The sequence below is a fragment of the Ruditapes philippinarum genome, unplaced genomic scaffold (assembly GCF_026571515.1).
Source record: "Ruditapes philippinarum isolate M1 unplaced genomic scaffold, ASM2657151v2 ctg1045_1_1_1_1, whole genome shotgun sequence".
Lineage (NCBI taxonomy): Eukaryota > Metazoa > Mollusca > Bivalvia > Venerida > Veneridae > Ruditapes > Ruditapes philippinarum.
In genome coordinates, this window is record NW_026864684.1 from 196,131 (window position 1) to 214,478 (window position 18,348).

General features: G+C 34.2%; 1 protein-coding gene across 1 annotated transcript; it reads left to right on the forward strand.

The window, feature by feature from the left end:
- Window positions 1–3,761: 3,761 nt before the first annotated feature.
- Window positions 3,762–12,477, forward strand: LOC132726503 (RNA-binding protein 7-like). Its single transcript, XM_060711826.1, has 3 exons — window positions 3,762–3,949; window positions 6,001–6,166; window positions 7,439–12,477. Exons 1-3 carry the CDS (start codon window positions 3,863–3,865, stop codon window positions 8,035–8,037), a joined length of 852 nt encoding a protein of 283 aa, XP_060567809.1. The 5' UTR covers window positions 3,762–3,862; the 3' UTR covers window positions 8,038–12,477.
- The last annotated feature ends 5,871 nt before the right edge of the window (window positions 12,478–18,348 follow it).

An 18,348-nucleotide genomic window follows, 5' to 3' on the forward strand; every position in this document is an offset into this window, starting at 1 on the left:
ATTTGCAGACGACACTGCTGTATACCTAACCATCAATTCCTCCTCAGACCCCCAACTCTCCAACATGATCTAGACAATATGGTTCTGTGGGAGAAGCAGTGGGACATGGAGTTTAACCCTTCAAAATGCCAAGTCATCCATATCACCAAAAATAAGACCATAATTAAACACAAATATATGCTCCATGGCCAAATCCTAGAGTCTGTTACAAATGCTAAATATCTCGGACTAGATCTATCTGTTGACCTTAAATTTAATACACATATATCTCGAATAACTTCCAATGCAAACAGATCCCTTGGCTTTATTAAAAGAAATGTCATCACTAAAAATGAGAAAGTAAAAGAACTAGCATACAAGTCCCTGGTCCGCCCACAGGTTGAATATGCCTCATCTATTTGGTCTCCTTATACTAAAACCAATATTGACAAAGTTGAGATGATATCCAGAGACGTGCAATAAGATGGGTTAAAAGGGATTACTGCCCCTCACTCTAGTGTCACAGCCATGCAGGAAGAACTGGGCTGGCGATCCCTTGAACATCGCAGACTGGACTGTAGACTGATAATGTTTTATAAGATTATACCAGATACCTAGTTGCAATTAATCTCCCAACTTATGTTCAAACCCCACATAGATTAACCAGACATATGCATCCCTTATCCTACGTCAAATACAGGTATCCTCCGACTACCATAAGTACTCTTTCTTCCCTCATAGCATTATACTATGGAATAAACTTCCTAGTAACATTTGCCACCCTGCCCAACCTGAGTCAGTTCAAACAGGCAGTGGTGGGTTTGCAGTACTAGTCTTACTCCCAGTGTTTTTAAACTATTTTATCTCTTATCAAATCTTGTTTCACTATTAACATTTTAACCATGACTAGAATACATTTTCAGTCTCACCTTCCAAGCATGTCAATGTTTGGACTTTTCTTTTTAGCTTTTCTCTTCACCTTTTACTAACAATCCGACGTGCACTAAATTCCTGCCTTTAACACTCGTAAGAGGGGTTGGCAGTATCCAGAGATAGATAGATAGATAGAGAAAAGACACAAGTGTGTTCTAGTCAGTTTTATTATCTGGACTGATGCATTGGCGGGAAATCTCCCAGGATATAACATTCTACAGGTACAACGTGGTCAGTGGAAATTTACAGAAATGAGTATTAAGGTTAAAGGTCATATGAATATAAAATAACTCAATATCATTACATTTCCCTCTTTTTAAATACATAGCTGAATGGTATCCACATGTTAATAAATCATAAAGGAATATGGTTCAATTTAAAATAACGTTAGAATAACACATGTTTAAATATCAATTAAGTAATCAGTTTATATAAACAAATATATGTTTATCAAACAATGTATGTGTTTATTCCATATATATTCCACACTTATATATTTTTTCTTTATAGTTTATTTTTTTGTTTGTGATGTTTTCTTATTAGTAAACACTCAGTATTTTTTCTTCCTTTTTTTTTTTCAATTGTTCACCATGTTCTCATTATAATATCGTTTGTTCAATCCCACTTCTGACACCATGTAATATTCTTTGTATATCTTATATAGACTCGAACCCACAGCGGTGAGAGGCAAGTGGTTTGAAGACAACGACTTTAATCACTCGGCCACGGACGTCCCAATTAAATTGTATATCTAATATTTTTAGCATCACACAAGAAACTATGAACATATGACAACTTATAAAATGAACTAAGATAATGGAAAACCTACAGTGACATGGCCAATGCGTTTCCTACGCAAATACAAGGGACATGTTTGATGGGCATCTCTTTAATTTAATTCCTGTGTTATACAGAGTTCATAGCGATTTGTTCTTGAAACATACGTGACATATGGTTGACATACTGTTGTTTATCCCACTATCACATAATCCAAATGACACTGGGGCTAAGGTGACCTAGACAAACTTGAACAATAGCAATAAAATTGGCTGACGGAGTACAACCAAAACAAATAACGCAAATTTTATAGTTTAAATTACTGATGTATTGAGTCTGTTCATATGAGCATTTCCCACTCCAGTCAGCAGACAACAACTTGGATATTGCTCAGTCATACGGCACTCCTGTCAATTAAATGTTGCACATAACATTGAAAGAGTTGAAGATAAGCTGTCAGGTATTTCCTAAGTAAAAAAAAGATTTCAAATGTAGTGTAACAGATTTTGTCAATAGGTTAATTTAGGATCAAAATCTGTCTGAACAGTAAACACTCTCTCTTTTGACATTGAAAACAATTCAGTTTTATTCGTAGTACTTTCATCTGTAGTTTTCAAATTGTGTTTTATGCTACCTTGTAACAACTGTTATCAGTTGCTCGGGAATGATCTGCACATGTACAGTACATGTAGCTATTTTGCAATGGCCTTTCATGGAGAAACGTACTTAATATTAATTAATAGAATGCAAGTTTAATACAAAAGTTTCTTGGTTTGCCTTTAACTTATTGGTAAAAAGGCGAGATGTCTTTTGGGTGTGTGAGGCATATCAAAAAAAAATTAAACAAAAAAAATGGCATTACCCAAACGGGATAAAATGACTTTAAATAAAAATGCAAATGTTGACAGTGTCTGAAAATATTCTACGTTCGGCGAGTAACATGCGTTTACTAAGTTATATATTGATGAAAAGTGCAGGACAGTAACTTTGTCTTTGATAATTAAACAGAGAAACATAGTGTACGAATAGGGACAGATAATCAAGCTATTATTTACAACTGTTAACCCATTACGTCATATACATGTAGACGTCTTTTCACGCCTTTTCATCCCCTTTTTGAGACCTCAAATGGTGAAAAAATGCCCTATTTAGACATCAAACACTTGTTTCAATTTAAACTTGTAGCAGGAGGTTTTTCAATGAAAACATCCATTTTTCACAAAATGCTCATGTGTGGCAGATTTTGATTATTTCTAAAACCATTCTATTTATCTTTTATTCTTTAAAATTATTTGTCTCTAAATTTCTTCTATTTACAGTAAAACGTACGTTTCAGATTCACTTCAATCCATGACTTTTCAAGTGTAAAATTGGTCCTCTTAAATTTATGGTAATTGAAATGTTACACTTTTCTGGATTTTCTTATTAATTGATAATGCTTTCTTAAGTAATTGATAAATTTGAAACTACCCCTATTTTCTCTAAATTCAAGCATGAGATTTTTTAGTTCATTTTTAGACAGCCTATTAAAGGGCGATTTATGACCATTCTCGATCATTGCTTGTGTTCTCGGGCAATAAGGTAACTTTTACCTGTCAAAAGGCTAAGCCACCTTAACTTCTCTTATCAAATATCTATCCAAATTGTCTTCCTTATGTTATATATTTGAAAACTTTGTGGTCTTATTAATTACCTAGAGTCTACGTATTTCTTAAACTCTTTGTTTGGAATTATCATGAATCAATAATTTCTTAATAAAACACATGACAAATAAAACAGGATTGAACTTGACTTATATTGTGTTTATTAATATAAGCTAAAACAACATTTATATAGAGGTATTGAACTAAGCAATACGGTTGGGTTAATCTATTGGAGCGTCAAAGGTGGCGCGAAAGCTCAGTTGGTTAGACCACTGGCTGTCACTCCTGAGGTCCCGGGTTCGATCCTGGGTAAACATCCTTGGGATTTTTCAGAAACACTTTCAGTGTTTCCCACCTGTCTAGAGATGTACTGGTAAGAAATCCAGATAGTCACGCGTTTCAATTTAGTAGCCTATTGCCTTCAAAAGAACGACAACTCGTCCAAATTTCTTCCAACTGAAAACGAAACAACAAATATTTGTAATATTCACGTGTTGATTTTAAGTATACGTACTCATGATATTGCAAGTATGTCTAATGATGTAGACAGAACACTATGGGTAGGGAATCTCTCAGAAAAAGTCACAGACGAGATTCTTTATGAACTCTTCTTACAGGTATAGTATTCGGATACGGTAGAAAGTTCGGACAGTTTGATATCTGAACAATGTGTTGAATTTTCTCGATGATTTTTTAATACATAATGACATATCATCAATTATCATTATTCTCACAAGTAGATTTGTGCCACCAAATTTTCCAATCAGAAAAACTTTGCGCCAATGCAGTGTCCTCATTAAGTAGAATTTAGAACCCCGGCCAAATTATTGACCGCTTCAAACTATTTATGGGCCGACTCAAATCTCCAAAGAAATGTTTAAAAAAAAAATGTTGGTAGGAAAAAGACAAAAGCAATGATACTTTTGCCTCATTTCCAGTGTCTATTCTAGGAGCCCTGGGGGATTCACTCATATTTTTGAGAATTCCCCCCTATTTTTTCAGAGGCAGTGGAAAAATTTTACATAAAGAAAGAAGGAAAAAGATCAACAAATGTAAAAAAATTCAATTTTTCGATAAAAATCCCACTTTTTTTCAAATCCTAGAATAGACACTGATTTCGGATGTAAAAGTTTAACATTTTATCAATCATTTTAACGTAATACACATGTAGTCACAGTCTCGTGAATTCAAAATAAAAAAGAAGTCATTTTAGCCATACATTCAATCCAAATAAACTGTTTCTATCAGTGTTTCTGTACTTGCCCATACTTGGGGATGTAGAATATCATCAGCTGATCCGAACATCCCTTTGCATGCAAATCGATCGGCCGCCAACTTCTTAAAGTGGGACGAATTTTCTCATATTTGTGACCGGGTAAAGTGCTTACATGTGACATATTTTTTTATGGATCAATAAGCGGCAAAAACATAATATATTTTCATGTTAACTATTTAAAATCTATCACAATTAATATCTATAGACAGACTATTGTGAAAATAAAAAAAATTGTCCGACCCAATTAAATTTTTGTCAGGATTGTGGGCATGATGTCCATTATGATAGCTGGCAAAGATAAAAGGTCTGTTGGATCTTTTGAACTGTGTCATAAGCAACTGATAAAAAATATAAAATATAATGCTCCCTTTGTCTGTATCTTAGTGAACTGTGTCATAAGCAACTGATTAACCCTTTACCGCATGAGCATTATTGTGAAAAATGGCCGTTTTCATTAAAAAGCCTCCTGTTACAAGTTCAAACTGCTATGAAACTATGAAAGATGCTTCAGCACTGATGAAACTTGGCACAAATGTTGACTAGACTATAGCCTCTGTAACAGTTTACCTGTTACCATGGCAACAGGGTGTCGTCCCAAAATTGCGAAAAATCATTATTTTGCATTGTTTTTTTCCCATCAAAACTGATTTCAAAGTGCTGCAACTTCTCAATGAATTGATATAAAGTAAAGGCTTTTCAGCGTCAGTTACTAGTTACCCTAAGATCGACCTGAGGCCATTTTTAGCCTGTCACATGTCCAAAATTTTCTTCCCCCCCCCCCAAACACTAGGGGGCACATCCCCCTTCTGGCAACCCCCTGATCTACCATTTCAATGGGGGCGGCAATGAAAAAGTGATCACTTTTTTATCAACATTTCTGTTAACCCATTACCCGATATACTTGCCTTTTAACGCCTTTTTCACCCCCCCCCCCCATTTGTTATCCCAAATGGTGAAAAAATGCCTTATTTAGGCCCCCAACACTTGTTTTCGTTTGAGAAATGTTGCTTAAAAAAATGACCACTTTTTAGGCGCTGCCCCCCATCCAAAAGATCGCCAAGAAAATTTTTGACTTGAAGTTGTAAGAGGCTAAAAATGACCCCAGGTTGATCCTAAGGTAACGTGTAACCGACGCTGAAAAGCCTTTTACTCTATCTCAATTCATTGAGAAGTTGCAGCACTTTCAAATCAGTTTTGATCAGTGAATATTTGTGCCAAGTTTGATTAGTATTGAAGCAGTTTTTATAGTTTTATAGCAATTTGTACTTGTAACGGGAGACTTTTCAATGAAAACAGCCATTTTTCACAAAATTTTCATGAAGTAATGGGTTAAATGGGTCAAACCGTTTACATGCTGAATTAATTTGGCTAAATGTCGTACAACTATTTCAGGCTGGGCCATTGGAAAAGGTTTCAATAGCAAAAGAAAGAGACACAGGGAAACAGAAAAACTTTGCTTTTGTTACATTCAGCCATGATGTATCAGTACCTTATACAATCAAGTTGATGGATGGATTACAGCTTTTTGGTAGAAATCTCCGACTACAGACTCGGCCAGGTATGATATAATAGTATATATTATACTATATGTTTATCAGTTTATTTTCCACTAACAATGTTTACACAAGGGTATGCCCTCCATTTTTTTGTCAGTATGTCTGTCTGTTTGACTCTAAATTTGGAACTATTAAAATCCCAAATGATTATGTCAAGATTGTTGCAAATTGTGAAACGAATAAGTGGCTACTTTGTGATTATGCTCATAATTTTGCAAGCTTCTGTGATTGTGTGGACATGTAGCAATATTTTAATCATAAATGCATAATTTGAGCAGCGTCATGACAAAACCAACATAATGGGTTTGCGACCAGCGTGGATCCAGACCAGCCTGCGCATCCGCGCAGTCTGATCAGGATCCATGCTGTTGACTATCAGTTTATCTACTTGTAATAGGGTTTGTAAGCGAACAGCATGGATCCAGATCAGACTGCGCGGATGCGCAGGTTGGTCTGGATCCATGCTGGTCGCAAACCCATTATGTTGGTTTTGTCATGACGCGGCTCATTTTATTTGTAAGGTAATGCACTGTTGTTTATGTATTGAAAGCACTCCCAACCCTAAAGTTATATCACATGAAAAAATAAGCTACTATATTAAAAAAGACATAAACTAAAAAGCTGTAAAAGGGTAAGATGCCCAATTTTCTATCTCATTGAAAGACATGTAAGTGGACATAGTATTTTATAGTATGCTGATATTAGTGATGATATACATGTAGTTAAAGTTTTATGTACATTTAGATAGTAAAACAACTTTATTTTGATCTTAAAATTTCATTTCATATAAACTGATACAAAATTTCTTTCTCTGTAAACTGATATTACATACTGTTATAAGTGGATATTTTTGAGAATTTGAAATTCCAGATTTTTTGCGTCAGGAAATATTCGTGAATCGTGCATTAAATGACATTTATGCTAGAGGGAATTTTAACATTTTTTGTCACTTTGCGAAATTCACGAATATTTCCACATCCCTAACTTAACCATTTTTATAGTAAATGTAGCAAATAAAGATCCTGATAAATTGTATATCAATTTGAAAGACTTAAAAGAACAGTTGTTGTAGTTCTTGTGTCAGTCCTTAATGATGATATGAATGGGTTTTATTTTAATTTAATGTAAAAAAATAAATTATAAATGTCAGACAGGCAAGAGTTACAATATTGAAAATTTGAGGAGAAAATATAACTAACATGTAACATGTACCATAAGAATATATTCTTTTACAAAAAAATGAATAAATAATCATTTATTTCTTTGTGTATCAGGCTCAATACATCAACAGCAACAGCAGCAACAACAACAACAACACCAGCAGCCGACTATGAATCAGGGAAGCTTCAGGAACTTTAACAACCCATACCAGAACACTCAAATTATTATTTCTCCTCAGCCTTACCAAAATAATCAATTTATGCAAATGAACACTATGCCTCCCAACCCATTTGCAATGAATCAGCCAATGAGGATTCAGCATTCAGTAGGGCAACACCCTCCAAGTTTTCATAGATCTCACACGTGGCATGGAAATGATCTCAGTAGTGGGCAACAAGTCGACCAACAAGATCGTGATGAACGGAGAGGACAAGATAGAGATCGTTATTCTAACAGAGATCGTGAGCGCTCAAATAGTCGTACTAGACGAGATGGCAACCCAGAAAATAATGAAAGAGATGAATATAGACACAGTCCAAGTAGTTATAATAGGAATGGAAATGCCGAGAACAGAAATAAAAATACGGAAAGCTTTGAATCACGGAGACAAAAGGTGCTTCAGAAGCATGATCGTGTAATACAGAGTTATAGACGTGAAAAAGACTCGAGGCCGAGCCCTCCATACCATAATCATAAGAGAGGGCGCTACTAGTTGAAAAATATGTGTTGAATCAATAACACGAACTATAGCTGAAGTGTGAGATAATTTTACTTTAGTATAATAAATGCTGTGAAAAAGCAATAAAAAACAGGATGGATCAAATTTTAACTGTTAGCTAACTACTAGTTTTATTTCTTTTTTATTTTCCTTATTCAGGAAATGATGAAGACTTTGGAAAGCTATTTTTGAGAAATGTAAAATAATGAAAAAGAGAATATTAAAATTATATATTCTAGTAAGCTAATTCTGGTGGTAGTATCTACCGGGAATAATGGGGGTGGCGTGGGGCAATTATAAGAATGTCACAAGAGCCTTTTTTGTGTCTGTGTCTTTGTTTTGAGATGTTTATCAGGGAAAAATGACAAATGCAGCTATCATTGGATAACATAAATCATCATGGTCTTTTATTCTTAAAATAAATTGAAAATAAAAAATAAAAAAAAGAACAAAAAAAGCTGTTTCCTATATGTTGTAGTTGTATGGTCATATTCATGGTAGTCTAATGTATGTGTAAAATATAGAAAGGTAGTATTGTACTGCAGAATGAGGCTATAAGAATCTTATACTCATAATACTGGCTGTAGGTATAGGCCGAAATATCTGGCTCAAATGTAACTGGCTGCCGGTGAAGCCAAAATATCTGGCTTAAATGTAATTGGCTCCTGGTATTTGTAAAGTGCATCATGACTGTGCTTCAAACAGCACATGATTGTTTTTCTGCTATTTGAAATTTTAAGTGTGTTAGTTGTTTTATTGTAAAGGTATTTTATCAGTCAGGTGCTCATATTTTGTCATTTCTTTTGTCCAAGAATTGAAGATATCTTAATGAAGAATCATATACAATATGTTTTAGAGCGAAATCTGTATTTTTAGCTCGACTATTCGATAAGAATAAGTAGAGCTATTGTAGTCACCCGAGCGTCGGCGTCGGCGTTGGTGTCCGCGTCGGCGTAACCACTTATGTCAAAGTTTTTGTAATAGTTCAAATATTTTCAAAGTCCATTGACATATGGCTTTGAAACTTGGCACACTTGTTCACCATCATGACCCCAACCTGTAGACAGGAGGAGGTAACTGTATCAAGCATTTTGACAGAATTATGCCCCTTTTTCGACTTAGAATTTAGGTTAAAGTTTTTGTAATAGTTCAAATATTTTCAAAGTCCATTGACATATGGCTTTGAAACTTGGCACACTTGTTCACCATCATGACCCCAACCTGTAGACAGGAGGAGGTAACTGTATCAAGCATTTTGACAGAATTATGCCCCTTTTTCGACTTAGAATTTACGTTAAAGTTTTTGTAATAGTTCAAATATTTTCAAAGTCCATTGACATATGGCTTTGAAACTTTGCACACTTGTTCACCATCATGACCCCAACCTGTAGACAGGAGGAGGTAACTGTATCAAGCATTTTGACAGAATTATGTCCCTTTTTCGACTTAGAATTTATGTTAAAGTTTTTGTAATAGTTCAAATATTTTCAAAGTCCATTGACATATGGCTTTGAAACTTGGCACACTTGTTCACCATCATGACCCCAACCTGTAGACAGGAGGAGGTAACTGTATCAAGCATTTTGACAGAATTATGCCCCTTTTTCGACTTAGAATTTACGTTAAAGTTTTTGTAATAGTTCAAATATTTTCAAAGTCCATTGACATATGGCTTTGAAACTTTGCACACTTGTTCACCATCATGACCCCAACCTGTAGACAGGAGGAGGTAACTGTATCAAGCATTTTGACAGAATTATGCCCCCTTTTTCGACTTAGAATTTACGTTAAAGTTTTTGTAATAGTTCAAATATTTTCAAAGTCCATTGACATATGGCTTTGAAACTTTGAACACTTGTTCACCATCATGACCCAAACCTGTAAACAGGAGGAGGTAACTGTATCAAGCATTTGACAGAATTATGCCCCTTTTTCGACTTAGAATTTACGTTAAAGTTTTTGTAATAGTTCAAATATTTTCAAAGTCCATTGACATATGGCTTTGAAACTTTGCACACTTGTTCACCATCATTACCCCAACCTGTAAACAGGAGGAGGTAATTGTATCAAGCATTTTTTTTTACTATCAAGCACTAAGAATAGTCGAGCGTTGCTGTCCTACCGACAGCTCTTGTTTTTCAAGTCATCATATACCTACCTTCAATTAAAGATACGAAACAAAGACACCAGTTAGCCATCATATTTACTCTTGTGAACGCTTGAATAGATGATGTGTATTATTATTCCATTCAATGTGTTCTTTATATTAGTCATGTGTTCTTGACATTGTGTGTGCCTATTTGAGTTTCACATAACTGATTGGGATAATATTTGTTTGCCAAGAAAAAGAAAACATCATACATGTATTGAATATATTTGAATAGTGCTTGATTAATCAGGTACTCTGTTTTTAAGTTAATCACAAAGGAAAATTTCTTGTTTTATTTGAAGTAAATTGATTACTTTAAAATTAATGTTGTACATATTTTTACCATATGATTTTAAAAACATTCAAAACAAATGATAGTAAATATTATGTCACATTGCCATTAAAATGTTCATTTAATGAATCAGTTTTACATGTTGTATTATAAGTAACTTGAAAAACTAGACAACTTAGATGTAGACTTATTATCAACAATTTCATAAACATTCTCACCCAAGTCCTAGACTAGGGTAATGGGGGTATGTTGTAAATTCATTGACTCATATTTCAAAATAAAGCTAAGTGAACTCGTGTATATGCATTTTGTTATAACATGAATAATAATAGATTAATTTTGAGACCTTGGTGCAAAGGGTTGTAACACATATTAAATAAAGAAGGAGTTACGACCCTTCCACACCATGCTGTTTGGATGTATGTTGTCTGTCATCATCTCTTTAACCCTACTTCTCTTACATTGACTCATATAGGAAATAAACTTTAAAAAACTTCTTCTCAGAAACTACAATGTTATGAGCATAGGTTTTTTGCATCCTCAATAACCTAGGGCAATAACTGTTACTGATTAAATATAGTAAATACAGAATGTGTACCATGGGCTCTAAAGCTGAGATTAATGACTTGTTGCATTACCTTTTGACCATCTACAAAATTGGCCTTGCCCAGGTGAGGGTGGGGTGGAGGGGGAGGGTCACATAATTTATATAGACATATAGACTTAAATAATTATTTGAATTTCCTCATTTAAAACTTCAGCATGGCCTAGAGCTAATATATAAGGTATGTAGTATTGCCTGATTGATTTATACGAAAAGTTATATGAATCATGGGATTAGGGGGAGGCTTGTCCCCATTATGTTACCCAATGCTTTACTTCTGTATAAGAGTTATTACCTTTACTAGCAATGGATCTCGGGTTAGCGATCTTGGGCCATCATGGCCTTTTTGTTTTTAAAGGGTATCAATTTTTAGCTCACAGTGCTAAGAGTTGTGCTTTTGGGATGGCAGTGTGTCTGTCATCAGTCATTATTCACAATTTCTTTAAAAATCTTCTCTTTGACTACATAGTGGATTTGACCAAACTTCACTGGAATGAGCCTTAGGGGTGCCCCTGTACAAAAGCTGTATAATGTTCCAGTGTAATGCATAAGAAGGTCACAAGAGCTAAAAATAGATTTTAATAATGATATTTTTAAAAGCATTCTTCATAGAAACAACAAAACCCAGAACTTAGATATTTTGCATATAGCATCAGTTTGTAGTCTTCAACCAAAGTTATGTAAGTCCTGCCCCTAGGATCAAATTGGCTCCGCTTATGGGGTCACTGACAATTAACATAGATTTGCAAAGAAATATACATTTAAGACTTCTTTTGTGAAACTCAAATGCCCAGAGCTTAAATATTTGGCAAGGTAATATACATTTAGTCATGCACCTGGGGTCCAATATGACTCCGCCCTGGGAGCCACTTAGTTTACATAGACTTTTAAAAAGTAAAATGTCTAATTAAGTTTTCTTTTTCTGAAAGTACTATAAATAGTGCTTCTAAAATGTGAATATGGTTTTTTAGTGTTGTACATAAATCATGCCCCAGGGGTCACTTACATGTACTTTATATCCAGGGTCATTACTCAGCTCTCTTGTTCTATTTGCACAATAAGTTACAAAAAAAGAGAGAAATGCTTTTGAAAATGATGAGGTAATAAAAGGGAAAAAAGATTTGCTTCTGTGCTTTGTGTAGATTTTATTTCCATAAATTCTGTATTAAGTTTTATTTGTGTATCATATACACCATCTAATTTCATTAAAAAGAACACTACATATTTTTTCCTTTTTTTATAGTTTTATTTGTCATATTTATCACTTAAGGTGATGCAAAAATGTTTCATAAATATTTTTAATGTTTTGTAAATATAGGAGACATATTAAAAGGTATATATGTATGTTGTGTTTCATTATTTTAGATAATAAATACAAAATCTGATGTTTATATAGTATTTTGTTTTGAAAATTAATTTAATTTCACCATTTTTTCCCATTCAGCAACATCAAACAAGAGTGTGTTTTGAGATAAAATCCAGTCCCAAGTTATATTATAATTTTCATTACTTCCTGATATAAACAAGTACATGTATTTGCAGAATTTAGAGATGATACATATGATAGGCTATAACTAATATAACGACCTGTTGGAATTAATAGTTGTATTGTTAAAATAGGGACCCTTTCCTGTGAAGTGGTTAAAGCTGCATGCCTCCAAATGAGTCAAAATATTTCAAGAAAATCAAGCTTGAAAAAATGTACTAGGATTTTAAGAAAAAACTCATAATTTGCATGTCATGTTATGTTCGATTAAAGACTGATTTTGCATAATTTATCACTATATCTCTTCAGTGTGACTAACATAGTATGGACTTAAATTTTGCATATTTTGACCTATTTTTGGTTATTTAAGTGGATTGTAAGTGTTCACTTCACAATATTTTACTTTAAAATACATTTTCAAAATTAAAATAAAAAATGCATGAATCAAGACCAGCCTGCGCATCAGAACAGTCTGATCAGGGTCCATGCTGTTCGCTTACCAACTCTATTACAAGTAGAGAAACTGATAGTGAACAGCATGGATCCTGATCAGACTGTGCGGATGCGTAGGCTGGTCTGAATCCATGCTGGTCAAAAACCCATTATGTTGGTTTTTTCGTAACGCGGCTCATATATAGATCCCACAAGATTGAAGGTGATGTGAGGAATATATTCAGCTAGCTTACAGGTCTAGGGTTCTACACAGGTGCCAGCTTGTGTTTGAAATAATGTATTTGGGGGGAGGGGGAGGTACCAAAGCTCTTCCTCCAACAATAAAGCAGGAAAGTCACCAATGGCCTTTACAGTATCAGTACAACTAAAAAGGTGATTTTCCTAAATTTAGGCTGCGCGACCTAGTGTTTTCTATATCTTAGATGATCCATATTCAAACTTAAACTAGAAATTATCAAAACCACCTTTCTGACCAAGTCCCACGACAGTTAGGCAGAAAATTTCACGGATTTTCCATATTTGGAATGTGTGACCTAGTTTTTACCACAGGTGACCCATGTTCAAACTGGACCTAGAAATCAACAAGAGCCATGTTAGCATGGCCATCCCCCGCCGAATGTGTTTGCTCATTGTAAGAATGTATATGTAGTAGAGCAGAATAATTTTATCTAAAGAGGTCTTTTGGTAATGAAAACTGATGGCTGAAGTGATTACAGATTTGAAACCTATGTGAATACTGATGGCTGAAAATAACAAAGGGCAATAACTCAAAAATAATGCAGGGTAGGTTATCATTCATGTGTGCTGCACTCCTCCTCAATGAGATCTATCCACCTATGAAGTTTCAAGTTGATACCTCTAACACTTTTTGAGATAAAGTATGAAAAATAACAAAGGGCAACAACTCAAAAATTATAAAGGGTAGAGTAATCATTTTTGTGCACAGCATTCCTCCTCAATAAGATCTATCCACCTATGAAGTTTCATGTTGACATCTCAAAGACTTTTTGAATTATGCTCCACTCAGGTGAAAAATTAAGTATGAAAAATAACAAAGGGCAATAAACAAACAATTATGAAGGGTAGAGTTATCATTCTTGTGCACTGCACACCTCCTAAGTAGGATATATCCACCCATGAAGTTTCATGTTGATATCTCAAATGCTTATTGAGTTATGCTCTGGACAAAAATTAAGTTTGAAAAATAACAAAGGGCAATAACTCAAAAATTATGCAGGGTAGAGTCATCATTTTTAAGCACTGCACTTCTCCTCAATATGACCTATCCACCTATGAAATTTGAAGTTGATACCTTAAATACTTTTTGAGATATGCTCCGGACAAAAATATCGGACGGACGGAAGGACAGACGGACGGAGGCTATTTCTATATCCCCCGCCGCCTTTCGGCGGGGGATAATAAAACAACCTTTCTGATCAATTTCCAGGATATTTGAACCGAAACACTAGACGCTAGAGTGTAATAAGATATTTTTTATCACATACCCGTTCCGTAAAAATGATATTGCACGGTCACGCATATACATTTGTAGTTTAACGTGACGTCATTTGCGTTATACAAGGACAAGCATAAAAATGTTGGCGCGTCGATGAAAAATGGCTCTTGGTCTTTATTTTTGGTATGTGATCAATTTTGTGTAAGGTTATTACTGAATTTATCGAACCTGTTGAATAAAATAATATTATGCTCACCAGAGTCTCGCATTATATAATTTGTTTTTCAACGCGTTCAATAAATTCAGTATTGAACTCACACTCATTCAATATCCTCGACTACACGTATTTCTAATTTCAGGGCTGGGAATCAAAACTGCGTCGTATCCTACAAAATGTAAACAAACACCGCCATCTTGGAACGAAAAACGTATGTTTTTGTTTATAACTTTTTTTGTTGGAAATGACTGAAAACGAGATATATGTATTAACACGCTACACTATTTTCCGCTTCGTTCGGTATATGTTGCTTGCACAACTATTTTGTAAAACAAAAGTTATAGCGAACTTGCAACTCGAAGCGAGGCAGAATTTTTATGAAAATGTGTGGATACGACGCAGTTCATATTGCTTTATCTATCGTTTTCTCCTTCAAATCAATTATATACTCGTTTTCAGAGTTCAACATAAACATCAAAACATAATTTTGGATCATTTACTAAACTTTCATTAAAAAGAGATGTTTATTTTTCAAGAAAATAATGATTTTTACGAAATGATACGACGCAGTTGTAAATAAAATATGATACGACGCAGTTGTATTTTCATTGCAGGCTGCATATTGGTTTAATTATGTGCTAGGTATGCTAATAACATCCAACAACATTTCTTGTTTACAACTTTTGTCAAAAGCAGAGGTCACTCATTGGTTCCATGAAAATGGAAATGCAATACAATTCTATTAAGGCTGCATCATAAGCATCTACAAATTCCAAAAAGCTGTATCAAATGCATTATACATTGAAGCACGTGATCGCACACCCATATGACAACGTGTTCCAATGTTGCCTTAGCATGCTTTTAAAATTGTTCCCGTGAGTTCGAAATGTGAGTGATTACTATTTTTGATACAAAATTCAATAAAATTCAAAAATATTCAAATTCAATAAAAATTCAAGAAAATAATGATTTTTACGTAATGATACGACGCAGTTGAAAATAAAATATGATACGACGCAGTTGTATTTTGGCAGTCTTTTCAACTGGGATAATTTTGGCAATTTATTTCTATTTTATGGAATAATCACTTGTGCTAGATAAAAAAACTCAGATCATTTGCGGTGTATAGCAATGTTCTGTTGCTTTTGATTATTTAGAATACATTATGTCATGTCCAATATAACATTTAATTTGAAAGTTTACATTGCGGAAGCTACTTTTCAGTTACCTAATTGATCATAATATCTGAAATAATTTCTTATATTTTCCTGTATATTCAATGTTATCCCTAATTGTTTTCGCAAAAAATGTAGAAATCTATTAACTTGAATTCATTTTGGCTATCTACGCTCTAGGTTAACTGTGGTTCTGCATGTTCTGGGTAATGACTGCTTTTTGTGGTTTGTTTTCAAACTTTCACTCTACACATTAGCTTTACTAGGAGCGAGGACCTCAGGTGCGCCTTTGTGCATTATTTCAGGCAAAATGTTGCACCTGCAGAGAACCATCGACATTTTGAAACTAGCTTGATAGGCTTTCCACACGAAAGAATAAAAAGTCCCTGGTGGTTTTCGAATTCATAGCAGTTCAGTTCAAGTGATTTGAATTCAGTAAACATAAACAGCTCGGCCTCGGTCGGACACATCTGTCTGATTTTTTTTCCCAACAAAATTTTGTTAACATCAGTTGTACAAATAAGCAGGTTTTTATTAACATCTGTGTGAAGTTTTAAATTATAAATATTTGAATCATTTAAATTTCTTATTTCGGTATTACTAGCAGAGAAATTTTCAATGTTAACAGGGGGTTATCCTCTGTGAAGTCATTTTCTGAAAACTTTTGTTTAAGTTTTCAGGCAATTTATTATCAAATAAAAATCACACTTTAGTATAAAGGTATGTTAAGATGCCATGTCTCTAGCCTGTTGAAAATTCGATGACCTAAATTTTCTGTTCAATATTGTGAAAACCTCTCAAATACTGTTGAAAAATCATGTCTGCCTATATCTGTATCCAATTTATCGGTGCACAGCGTAAAATACCTTTGCAAAATGGACACCTTCTTCAGTTGTATCATATGTAACTCGATTTTGAAACTTTAAAGTTTTTAATGGAGAAGAACGATACTTAAGTGCAAATATAGAAAATACATTCCCATCGGCGATAAAGAAATGCAATACATGTACGACAAAATCAGCGGTAAAATTCCGCCGCGCTGAACATAAAATGACTAAACGGAACGCATAACCTACTTGCAAAAATATATTGTAGCTTAACCATTTATAATTTTAACAATTTAATGTTCAGTTTCAAATAATATAAATAAAGCTCATCTGTTCTCACCGATTATTAAGAAAATGAACATGTAAATGACATAAGTCAAGACGGAATTGACGGAAATGATGGCTAATTACAAGTAACAAAGGTAGGCATGCAATTTTCGCATAGCTCTCTTCCGATAGCAAGAGACCTTTTCAAAATTTGATATTCTTTCTCTTTTTTTTAAAGGTCATTCCTTATTAATACGGGGTCCAGGAAAGGTTACACTGGAATATTGAATTTTGTATCAAAAATAGTAATCACTCACATTTCGAACTCACGGGAACAATTTTAAAAGCATGCTAAGGCAACATTGGAACACGTTGTCATATGGGTGTGCGATCACGTGTTTCAATGTATATTGCATTTGATACAGCTTTTCGGAATTTGTAGATGCTTATGATAGGTACTAAAATGCAGCCTTAATAGAATTGTATAACATTTCCATTTTTATGGAACCAATGAGTGACCTCTGCTTTTGACAAAAGTTGTAAACAAGAAATGTTGTTGGATGTTATTAGCATACCTATCACATAATTTGACCAATATGCAGCCTGCAATGAAAATACAACTGCGTCGTATCATATTTTATTTACAACTGCGTCGTATCATTTCGTAAAAATCATTATTTTCTTGGAAAATAAACATCTCTTTTTAATGAAAGTTTAGTAAACGATGCAAAATTATGTTTTGAAGTTTATGGTGAACTTTGAAACAAATATATAATTGATTTGAAAGAAAAAACGATAGATAAAGCAATATGAACTGCGTCGTATCCACACAATTTCATAAAAATTCTGCTCCGCTTCGAGTTGCAAGTTCGCTATAACTTTTGTCTTACAAAATAGTTGTGCGAGCAACATATACCGAACGAAGCGGAAAATAGTGTAGCGTGTTAATACATATATCTGGTTTTCAATCATTTCCAACAAAAAAAGTTATAAACAAAAACATGCATTTTTCGTTCCAAGATGGCGGCGTTTGTTTACATTTTGTAGGATACGACGCAGTTTTGATTCCCAGCCCTGAATTTGGCTCCTTTGATCGTTTCGGAATGATTTGGAATATTTCCCTGTTCCTGAACTGATTTGGATTTATGTGCGAATTGATTATGAGATAAAGTGGATTTTTAGCTTGACGAGTGTGGTGCCGTAATATGTCGCAACGCCGCTAAATGTCGTACTTGCCGTTAAAAGTCGCACCATTGACGCTAAATGTCGCAACCGCCGCTAAATGTCGCAAAATCATTTGCCGTTAAATGTCGCAATGTTAACGTTAAATGTCGCACGAATTTCCCTTACCGTTAAAAGTCGCAACACTGCTATTAAAT

Coding starts and splice junctions, on each gene's coding strand:
- LOC132726503 (XM_060711826.1), top strand. CDS start 3,863: ATGTCTAATGATGTAGACAGAACACTATGGGTAGGGAATCTCTCAGAA. Junction 3,950..6,000: donor TTTATGAACTCTTCTTACAG/GTATAGTATTCG, acceptor CAACTATTTCAG/GCTGGGCCATTGGAAAAGGT. Junction 6,167..7,438: donor CCGACTACAGACTCGGCCAG/GTATGATATAAT, acceptor TTTGTGTATCAG/GCTCAATACATCAACAGCAA.